Genomic DNA, 11,805 nt, shown 5'->3' with positions numbered 1-11,805 from the left:
ACTTTTTGGTCCACATTTTATGTTAGGGTCCAAAATTTTTCTTTAAAAAATGGACTGGAATCGTAGAAAAACTGCTCCCTTTGTCATTGAATATAAATTTATCTCAGATTTTTTCGTGGAAATCCTCTCAAAAATGCACGAAATGCCATTTTAGAAGGTTCATTTTTCAAATTTCCGGGGGAGCATGGCCCCGGACCCCCTAGGAACAGCGCTCGAGGTCCCCTCAAGCAGTGGGAAGAACTCCCCCCCCCTTCAAAATCCTGGCTACGGGCATGTTACTCCCACGTAATTTAACCCATTTCCTCAAAGAAGACTTGGCGAGTTTGTGATACAACATCCGGTGGCTGTCCTAGACTTCGGCTCAGGGCCAGTCGTAATCAACCATCAAACGTAAACCTGGGACGCATTAGAAGACCCCAACACTCACTGTGTATGTGCGTTTCTTGCAATACTTTGACTATTGTTGATGACAGTTAGACATCCAGGTAGTGAGATAAACAAAAATGGTAGTCAAGCAACTGGATGTGTTTTGACAACTGTAAGACATTTAATGATACAGAAAAGTAGAAATATGGATGACTATCGTGCTCTTTCAATCTTATCTTTGGTCGTTGTTGCGCAACAAGCTCCTGCTTTACAACACAAGAGGTTATAGCTTTCGTGTAATGGAATTTTCGTACCTGTTAGTGCAATTGAAACACAACAAAAACAGACTAGATAACCCTTTCCTTAGATGTCTAGTTTAACCAATAATGTGATTAAAGGCATCCAATGCAATTTCATGTTAGCGAAACTGGATTTTCAACGTCAATTTTCGGGTCATTCGTTTAATGTAGTACACATGTATGTTGAATCAACCCTATCCCATAGCATACTGATATCTGTGAGGCAAAAGGAGATGTCCCTGACGGAAAATGAGTACTTGTTTTGTATTTGTATATCGTAGGCTGCTTCTAGCTATTTACAGGTGGTACCCAAAAATAAAAGAGGTGCCTCATGCAGCTTATTTCTGGGCTATCAAATACTTTCAAGTATGAGATGATGAAAAAACGGGCTAAGAAATGGCAGTAAATGTCAATATCAGACAGATTTCCTGAAAGTGCATTGGATGCCTTTAACTGCGATCCAATGTTTACCGGGAAACCGTGTGAAGAACTTCCTTCTTGTTGGCGGCCTCAAAATCCGTATGCGGGTTTCCGGTTAAATTCCGATTGCAGTTCGTACTTGACTCGCATCTAACCACGCCCAGTCTCGTCCAGTTGAACCTAGCTTCTCCTACCTGCCCCCAATCTACTCCCGCAGCCCTCCTATAAGTGGATCCTTAAGCGTTCCTAGGTCACCCCCCCCCCATGCAGAGCCTCATATCTGTTTGACATTTTTTGCCCTCTCTAATGGGCACATTACATGGGTGTAGCCGAACTATCTATTGTGTAGATATTAGATCCAGGTCACCGGGTAGAATCATTTCAGGGACCGGATCGTTCATGAAGTTGTATCAGACGACAGTTTTCCCCATATGGAGATTTCTATAGTTTAGGACCACAAATTACGTATACTATACGGTGAACGCAAACCCAACATGTGTCAGTTTTTTAAACACTTTTAAACAGGCTTTAAGCTTTTAAAAAGCTTTAAACTTTCAAACAATCTTGAAGCTTAGAACGTTCGAACGTGATCCTCCCTCCTATGACACAGGCTATTTGAACACTGGGGATTAGACACGTCAAACTATGGGCAAACGTTTTGAAACGTTCAAACACTCGACCGGCGCAGCCGAACACCAGCCAACCACGAACTGATGCTCCTAATCTACTCCCAATCACTTTTTTTTCATTTTCATCAATACATAACAAAATATTACCAAGGGCAGTGTGGCGTTTGCAATCAAGTTTTTAAACTCATTTTAATAGTGACACAACAAAATACAATATACCTAGAGTTGACATGGTAGTGCACCGAAGTCCCACCAACCCAAGACATTAAATAATATACATGCTATTGGCCCAGGTTATATAAAAGAAAGTTTTTGACCAAGAAAGACTTCTATGACTGATTGACGAGAGAAATGTCGCCACCCATGGTTTGGGGGGTGGGGGGTGGAGACAAGGGCCGTACATAGCGGCATAAATAAAGCGGAGGGTTTTGTGGTTTATTTTAGGAGGAGGGGTAACGTTGCATAGATCATAGATGACGAAGCACATTTCATCTATAAGCAAGTTGTTTTGCATCAATGGTAAGACCACTGTTCTCTTTTTAAGCTTAAGTAAGCGGTTCCGGCTTCCCGCCATGGCTATGCCTTGAATTCGACTTTGACAATTTTGCAGAACTTGACTGGGTCGGCGACAGAAGACCCTCCCGGTAGAGATGCGCGGCGTACTCGTGGAGCGTGCACTGCTTCTTAATTTCCTCGCACAGGACACAGTACGGTTGGCAGTGGAACCCACCACACGTCGACTTTGAAGGTATGGGGCTTTTCTTCTTGAATTGCTGAATTCTGAGATTCCTGTCTCGAAGTAAGGTAAAATAGCACATATGCCATGCCTTCATCCAGGTACAAAACGTTGCATCCATGTGGAATCCGGCATTCCAGGCAGTTTCACCGATGTAGATTGGAGCGAAGTCACCAGACTCTCGGTTACACTGGGTTTTCATCGTTGTTTGCAGCCACCGGAAGTGAGCCAGCTCCTCCCGGAAGTCGCTACCCTCCATCTTGATCTTCCTCCACAATGTCCGGTTGAAGTGTTCGTAGAGCGCGTAGTCGATGGCGTCGTGCCGCCGGTAGTTTTCTACAAGCTGCTTCGGGAAGCTAGCGTCACCGATTCCGTACTTATAACTGTTGTATTTAAAGCCGAGAATGTCCTGCATGTCCCAACAGAGTAGCCGCCTCAGCAGCACCAACGATTCGTCGAAATACTCCATCACCATCACTAGGTCAAACTCTTGCGAGATCTTGTCGACAAAGTCCCGGATGTTGTCGTCCTTTACCCCGGATGAGAGGATGTTGAGGGGGAATCCCAACTCTATTGCCATGTTGTTTTTTGTTAAGTGAGGTTTTGGCCCTTTGATATTGTTTTCATATTTTTCTGGGTTTTGCAGAAACTTCAGGAGGGCGTTTGGTCCGTGAATGTGGAGCTTCTTGTCCAACTTGTAAAAGTTGAAGGCAGACTTCAGACGGTCCATGGGTTCTCTGATGATGGTTACAAATGTAGCGTTATCAGATAGCAGCTTTGTTATCCTCGCTCGGTCGTAGATGGTGTGATGTGTCAAGATGTCGAACTCCTTGTTCTCCGGCGGAAGGTACTTACTCGGGTCCAGAATGCTGTACGGATACAAACCGTTGATGTTGCCCAATTTAGGCAGCACTAACGAGAGGTTCCGAAGATAGCCGAAGCGCTGAAATATTTGCATCATAGAGCTGCTTCCCGTCTTGTGGGTTTTGATGAAGGCGACTTTGGTTTCAGGACGGCAAAGACGTGACCGTGACGCTAGGACAGGTGGACTGTAATAAGACCTGCAAAGGTAGTGACAATTAAGAAAATCATCTTCAGTTAGGGAGATATGCTCATGCTAGGCAAGGAAAAACACAGGGCTCACGGAAAAAGAGGTAGGGGAGACCCAGAGCCACCTACTTAGACCATCTGCGATGTGATACCGACCTGCACTGATACCAACGAGCTACGAAGGACCATGGAGAACAAAGTGCTATGGAGGAGCCTTTCTGGATTGGTTCGAGTTCGAACCATATGGAGTTAAAATCTTGATTTTCAACTCCATGCTCGAACTAAAATCTTGATTTTTAACTCCATGCTCGAACTAGGTACACATGTAAGTAAGTAAGAGGCAAAGTTTCTTTCTTCTGAATGTAGAAAAATATTTGGGCAAGTCACAATCATTGCACGGCCCACAGCTGTGACAAGACAGCCTGCCATCAAATAGCTGGCGTAAACCTGCATCCTAGGCCTTAAAGGGGCATAATGTATTTATTTCAAAAAGATATTTTATTTTAAAAACTTTAACTTACTTCCACTATACCTATTTCCACATATTTGTGCAACTATGTCACATTTCTGACATGTGTGGTCAACCACACGAGACACTCAGTTTGAGATGTCACCACAAACTACCAGAATATAAACAAACATGGCTGACAGCTGAGTTTGCTTTCAAACACACTCGTAAGGTGTCACATTTTGGCTCATGGCACCTCCACTTCCTGACCTGACGACTGGCACTCATTATTTGCCATGGAGTAGGGTTGATTTAACTTACTTTGTAAAGAAACGACCGTAAGATATACTTTTTGTATCGTCCTATTGTTACATAACGCAGCTTGAACACAGATAGGTTATGACTATACTAGAACACCGGTACCGTACCTTTCCATGTGACGTGATGACGAAAGCAAAATAAACATGCCCACAGTCACCAGGATGACAAGAAAGAAGACGACTTGCTGCGTTTCAGTCTTCATCTTAGTTCTCAATGTTGCGGACTGCGAGACAAATAAAAGGCGATATTTACTTTTTTTATCCCAACATTTTTTTTACATGACATGGTGACGGCAGACTTATTTCAACGCGTATCCAGAGCCGTGACTGGGGCTAATCTGCGTTATGTAGATACGCAGAGACTATCCAGCACCGCACCTTATTATAACCCATTCAGACATAGGCACTGTACGATTGTCTCTCCCATGCCCCCTGGGGCACATTTCAGATTTCAAAATGGCGCTCGTGAAAAATAAGGTCAAATAATGGGTTAGTGAAGTGAAGTTACAATATGTAGGGCATCTCTTGTAGGTAGGCTTCACGGGAACTAGGGTAAACATTGTACAAAGATGCTTTTTGGCCTTTTGTCTGTGACTTCACCTCACTATTAAACCATTTGGCCTCCAAAGAAACGTACTTTGCTGCTATCAGGCGTTATTTCACATGACTACCTTTCTTGACACGTCACGCCGATTGAAAAGTACTCTCCAGGCAGGGGTTCAGGCTTTGGCTTATTTTTGACATATTTTAGGGGGTTTTATCGAGCTTTCCTTTTTTGTGTACATGTAGCTCTTTTTTTACGCCAGCCAACATACGGATACTGACTGTCAATACTGCCTGGCTAATTGCTGGACTAGATAGATAGTTGTCAACCTACCTGGGCAGAACTGTCTGTGTTGCTTAAGTCACTTATGCTAATGAATTCTTCCACCCGCTCCTTCTATGGTAAAACTCAACTTCGAAGAGAGGCCAGCAAAAGTTTCCTCTTCGCGTCTGTTGAAATCCCAAGTAACTCTCACTCCGCCACGCATTCAATTTTCAGTCTAAAGAAAATCAGACACTAAATCGGACAAAATGGTGTGACCCCGTGTCCGCGAAGACATACTAAGTAATCCTCGTTACAAACGAACCCGCTTAACAACATTCTTGGCTATTTGCCCTTCATTCGGATATAAACTTGACGGACAACATTTGAGGACAACAATTGATACGTACATAGCCAACTTGTCTTGTTTATAGTCATTTTTGTTTCATCCACTTATGTAATTATGTAATTATGCACGTATTTCAATTATGTGTATTTAGTTCATCCTTCATAACCACGTACATTTAATGGGGCAAACACATTGCAACAGCCACGTCTCAAATGGTACGCTGGCCCTCGATAATCGGCCAGGTCAACTTTCTCTAATCAGGGAGTGCCTGACTAAACCGCGCTCCTGAGGTTAATTACCCCCACTCTTGAAATCAAGGAGTGCCCACGGACGATTGCCTTCGTCTACATGTTACATGAGGATCTGCATGGCCTTTCTACGGTGATACGGATCGTAGAATTCGGTAAAAAGCGGAAGAATAATTCGCCAGGAGAGTCCGAGTCCACGGGAAGGTACCGATTGATTTCTCTCGAACGGCGCGGGCAAATGGACTCTACTACGGTGGCCAAACTCTCCTGGCAAATTATTCTCCCTATTTGGCTAAATTTGACAGCTTTTGAACCGTTTGCTTTATTTCGCTTTTCTTTAGCTGCTTTGTATTATAGAAAATTGAATGAAAAAAGTATATTATTTCATTGCTGCATATGCGTACTCCGTCCTTATCTAAATTCACGTCGCCTTTGCTAGACCAACCTTGTCAAAATGACATGTTTTATACATCTACGTATCTAGTATCTGTGTTGCAGTCTCCCAATGTCACGTTTTGTTGTTTTTCACAACAACAAATGGTCGTGCATGCTTTTCTTTTTCTGTAAGGCGAATGAAATTTAATTCCCATGCTTTGTAGGGAAATCAAATCTTATCCTCGTAATTCTAAGTCTTGCGTAATTGCCCTTAGTTGGTCCTCCTGAGTGACAGTCGGTCCTCCCTAATTTAAGGTAAAGCGTTACGTTGTCGGGACAACCCCCATGCAAGCTGCTTGTGAGGCGGATCGTATACATTAATATCTTTGTACTTAGGCTATCGCATAAGTGTAGCGCTTTACAAAGAGAGAGAATGTAACATAACACACAGAAACGTTAACGTATATTACTAGTATATCAAAATGTCATTTGCGTTTATATTCCTGTAGTCATAGTGTTTAGAATAGACTTGTTTTTATTGCTTTGTCATTGTTATTAAGATTGAACTATGTGTAACTTAGCAATAAAGTTCATTCATTCATTCATTCACTCACTCATGCATTCATTCATGCATGAATACGTGCATTCACCCATTCGTTCATTCATTCATTCACCCGTGCGTGTATTCATTCATATATTCACTCATTCATTCACCAAATTCATTCATTCGTGTGTGTGTGTGTATTCATTCACTCATTCGTTCGTTCGTTCGTTCATTCCTATGGCATGACTTGACAGATGAATCCCTCCGCGGACTGGCAGTTGTGATCGTACCAGCCGGTGTGCAGCAGGGCGCAGTCCTCCTCGCCGGTGAAACTGTTGGGCTGATCCGCCGCCCAGGCGCTGTAGTTCCCGCCGTCGCCGCCAGGGGCGCCCAGGGCCGTGCCGTCCAGCCACATCCACTGGCCCTCCTGACCCTGGTGGAAAATGTATGTATCATGAAAGTTCATCTGTGTTGGTAATAATCATAGTACATGTTGAATTTTATTCCAACTAAACGAGGACAGAGGGATCAAATTTTCACCTTACTACCGTCGCCTTTATCGGGATGATAAAGGACCAATTAATTTATTTTTGATGGTACAATGAATCGCATCATGCAGAACTCAAACTTAAAAGCAAACAATAACATGAATACATTGTGTAGGAGTTGTACCATGCATGGTCCTACGAGACTTGGAAATGCCTATCATTAATTTACCAAGGAGTTTGCTATCGATGGTACAATGTCCTAGCCAGGATACCGTACGCGTCCGGCCTAGTTTTCGTCCGCCCCGATATTCGTAGCGGACATACTCACATAGTATCAACAATGACATTTTCTCTGTATAATGCCCTTGCAATTGGTATCAAACAGTATCAAATCGTACGTGGCGACTATCGGAGCGGCCGTAAACTAACCAGGATGGTACACCCAGGACCACTTAGTTAACTGGTGACTGGCTAGCTGGCCAAGTTGATACTGCCTGTGTAGCCACACAAAAAAATCAGTTTAGAGATTAACCTGATCGTGCAGGCCAACCCAGAAGTCGTCGTTGCTGCCCAGTTCGGTGGTGAGTGAGTAGAGGAAGGCGTTGATGCCGGCGTCGCGGGGCATGGCGAGGGTGCCGCCGTCAGCCCGACAGGTCTCCGCCGACTGGGAGAACGTCTTGTACGTGTCGAACACTTTGTAGCAGACTTCTCGGTACATCTTATAACCGTCAGGACAGGTCGCTGAAAAACAGCATTTTATTATCATTAGCATTATTATTATCATCATCATCATTATTCTTGTTATTATTATCATCATTTTATTATCATTATTATCATAATATTATCAGCATTATTATCAATATTATCATTATATTATTATGAACATGATGCATTTCTCTTCTTACCTTTCAGGTGAGCTGAAGTAGTTGTTTCATCTTCCACCGTTCCTGGCAAACCTTCTGTTGTTCCCACTGCCTGTGAATTCCAACCAAAACATGTACCTTGCTTTTGAAAAATATTCTTATAAAATGGATGGAAATTTTCACACTAGGATTCGCATTGATAAAATAAAATGTAGCGCAAACGTTAAGTATGTCCTACGTAGGTTGATTCTGTCATGAAAGTTCATCTGTGTTGGTATTTGCATGTTTAAAGCTAAAACTTTTGATCCAACACAAGGCATGGTTCTCACCTAGAGCTCTCGACCAGTCACTCCGGTCTTCTTCAGTAGACTGACCCAGTGTTGACGTCACACTCCATAGGAGCCACGTGACAAGTCTCACTGGGTCAGTCTACCGAAGAAGACCGGAGTGACTGGTCGAAAGCTCTAGGTGAGAACCATGCTTTGTGTTGGATCAAAAGTTTTAACTTTTTATTAAATGTTAAAACTTTTGAAAATAGGTTAATTCTGCTTGATCGGACCCTGTATTACCTGTCGCGGCCAGGCAGAGATTACTGCATGTTGAGTGGACGTCAGAGTGGACGTCAGCCGCTCAAGCCGACTGACCGACAGCTTCAGATCCGACACGTCAACGCTTATCTTTCGGTCAAGCTGGCTGACCGACATCTTTAGATCCGACATATCAGCACTTATCTTTTGGTCAAGCTGGCTGACGGACAACTTCAGGTCCAATACTGTGACTGCTGTATAAACGAAGACGCAACAACCACGTTACAGACACAGGAAAACAGTGAGTTTCGTGCATATCATCATGACCCACGAGAATACAGGCAAATGTACAAACGGAAACAAGTTCGAAATAGATAATCTACAACTTAGTCCAAGTATGATCAAATATGGTGGTGGAATAGATGGAACGTTGATCGAGAGCTACATGTAGAAGTAAACTGAAGATCATGTACAGTTTTGCAGCAAGGCTTGAATACTCGGATTGGGGGAGAGTCAGTAACGTGATTTGGGCCACAAGAAACATGCCCGATGTGTAAAAAGTGCGAGAGCTCATTCATTCATTCATTCATTATTATCCAATTCGGATATATGACACTCACCTACGAAGATAACTGTGCCCAGCAGACAGATGTTCAAAACTACGACGGTCAGCACGGATATGGTCTTCAATATGGCGCTGGTCAAGACCTGGGACTGACCAGGGCTCCCCATACCCACTCCCGGGATGTAGCCATTGGGGACATCAGCGGTAGAGATGTCAGGAGAGAAGCGAGCTTTTAAGAGAATCAACAAAATGACATCAGACATTTCAAACTTCTGGGAATCAGATATAGTTTGTGTCGATGAATTAAATAATACAATTATTACTCACACAATAGTATTATGAAATTTAATCCGCTATGTATGTTCTGTATTAATTCTGTACATTTCTGGCAACCACATCCTTGAACCCAGGGCATAGTCAATGAAAACCCTGTCGACGTCAATGAAGAGAAACGCAATCTTCACCCATTCACTTCGGAATCCAAACATACAAACCTAGCATAAATTAACGCCACCCAAAACTATATTTCCGTCCCCTGAGTAGAAATACATCCTAATTTCTGCTATTGTCATGTTATCTGCTGACAGTCGAAGCGTTCCAAGGCTATTAACATCCAGTTGCTGCATGGCCGATTTGGATACTGCCTGTCCACCGTAGGATCTGCTTGGAGATTACTCTATAGTGGCAAAACTCCCCAGGCAAATTATTCTACCTCAGCTCGCGTTGTTAGTCTGGCTGAGGCTGATATTATGCATCTTCTTTTTTTTCTGATATCTAAGGTAAAGTGATGATTCGCCCCTTGATGTCTTCTACTTGTATGTATTGTTTATCAAGTTGCACGTCTGTAATTGTCTAAACGTGTGGGATGCCATACCTTCTTCTCCCGATATTTCTGAACCTTGGGTGGTTCGAATTCCCGTGTCGCTAGAGGGTCCATGGCCGGAGCCGGCCGAAATCCCCGATGGAAAGACCACGCAGGCTTCTTCGTACACGTCTGCATCCATTGCACGCAGCCAGCCTTTGCCAACGTCAGGCTTGTTTACCAAAAAATGTTGCTATCCGGGTCCAGACTCAGTGGGGTTTTTTTTCTAGGTTTACACGCCCACATATGATGATTGTCTCGTTGCCATGTTGCTATGACAAGATGACGTATAAGGATAGACGAACATGTGACATCATCAGACATGACAATATCGTTATTACCCTGGGCAGAAGGTTATGTATATGGGCTTACCATGACAGCTGGTTTATCTCTTGCTTTACCCATAATTCCGTTATCCGGAATACAGTGTACTAGCTATATCAGCTATAGCACGGTATGTGACCACTTTGGCGCACGATCAGTTGTTCTGCAATTAAAGTTTTGGTCGTTAGGCGGTGTTGCTGTGTAAATTCGGCCAAAGTATAGGATACGAAAAGCTTGCATCATATATAAGATATATAAGTGTGTCGCAGTGCAGTAGAACTCTTTCAATCTCTCTCAATCAGTCCAAAGTGTAATTTAACATTTACTACCTTCCAAAAGGTCTCTCTTGTGTTAAAAAATATCTATCAGGCCAACCGTGTATGAAGCCTTTTCTACATATATCGTTGGGAATGATAATGTAAGTGACACGGTTTGTGTAACATGATTATAGGAATAAATGCATCACATCATCTTTTTGCTGATGTCCAGTGTGATAATTCTGCAATATTAAACGAAATCTCATGAAGGCGCCCAAAAGGATTTCAGGGCACTAAAAACTGGATTTTAAGAGTCAGTTTCTGGTGCCGCAGCTGGTTCCCATTTCAAATGTAGTAAGTTGAATGAACTTCCATTGCATACTGTCAGTATGCTATGGGAGTTCATTCAACTTACTGTTAGGCGATATATACTAGACCATACTACTAGCTGACAGAAAACAGTTGCTTGTTTTGAATCGGTGGCTGTTACTAGCTATTTATTGGTGGTACCAAAAATAAAGGGACTGGCTTGTTTTGGGGCTGTTTTTAACGCTTCAAGTATGAAAAGTGCTAAGAACTCGTAGTTAATTTCTATATCAGACCAATTTTTTCATATCTAGATATTATTGTTTTGCTGCTCTGAAATTGCATTGGATGACGGTTGTACGAAGGATATTGCTAAATTCCGTGCGGACATGAGTATCAAACCTGTCAAAAGTGGCGACATTCGGTATCAAGTTCCCGATTTACCACGTAAAACTTGCGTGCTTTTTCATGCAAATGTGCGAAATGAAACGTAACTCTCATATTCACTCTATTTAATACCATGGCCACTACATTAGACCACAGCAAGTAATTTTTATGGATGACATCTGCGCGCGCATTGATTTTTGCCTGATTAAAAAAGACCGTCGACCAAGAAATTTTGTTGGTCGACGGTGGACGACATGCCGAAAATGGGCAAAATGTTGTAAATGCCTATATCAGTTTTAGAGACCGTCAGCGATCCAGCAAACATGAGGCACAATTGCTTGCCTTTTATGGCAAGTTGACAGTCTAAGGTGTTCGCCGCGTATGAATAATCTTTTCTACCATTGTAACTGTATACACATCTACAAGGACAGGTGATACTGTTGGTTGTACATGTAATATCATGTTTTGTTGCCTCAATTCTTGTGAAGGTTTATAATCTCAAAAGTTAAAAATGTAGGAAGCCTGTTTTTTGGCCCGCCTTGTTTTTTTTTCGCGCTGTCGCATAGGAGTCTGAGGAGGATGTCATCCATAAAATTTACTTGCTGTGGCCTTAGAAGAAAACATTAATTCAAAAAGA

The 11,805-nt window shown here is 42.7% G+C and overlaps 2 protein-coding genes across 2 annotated transcripts; both read right to left on the bottom strand.

The window, feature by feature from the left end:
- Positions 1-2,259: 2,259 nt before the first annotated feature.
- LOC109469115 (galactose-3-O-sulfotransferase 2-like) lies at positions 2,260-4,471 on the bottom strand. Its single transcript, XM_019767500.1, has 2 exons — positions 4,377-4,471; positions 2,260-3,511 (listed from the first exon to the last, which is right to left on the bottom strand). Exons 1-2 carry the CDS (start codon positions 4,469-4,471, stop codon positions 2,260-2,262), a joined length of 1,347 nt encoding a protein of 448 aa, XP_019623059.1.
- A 2,353-nt stretch (positions 4,472-6,824) lies between these two features.
- Positions 6,825-10,036, bottom strand: LOC109469104 (C-type lectin domain family 4 member M-like). The gene is made up of 6 exons (XM_019767489.1): positions 9,907-10,036; positions 9,088-9,261; positions 8,483-8,721; positions 7,983-8,052; positions 7,610-7,818; positions 6,825-7,022 (listed from the first exon to the last, which is right to left on the bottom strand). The coding sequence occupies exons 1-6, from the start codon at positions 10,034-10,036 to the stop codon at positions 6,825-6,827; spliced, it is 1,020 nt and encodes a 339-aa protein (XP_019623048.1).
- Between the last annotated feature and the right edge of the window lie 1,769 nt (positions 10,037-11,805).

This window comes from Branchiostoma belcheri, unplaced genomic scaffold, assembly GCF_001625305.1.
Source record: "Branchiostoma belcheri isolate BF01 breed outbred unplaced genomic scaffold, Haploidv18h27 scaffold10, whole genome shotgun sequence".
Lineage (NCBI taxonomy): Eukaryota > Metazoa > Chordata > Leptocardii > Amphioxiformes > Branchiostomatidae > Branchiostoma > Branchiostoma belcheri.
The sequence above is the reverse complement of the archived record's forward strand: the minus strand, read 5'-3'. Positions and strand labels throughout refer to the sequence as shown.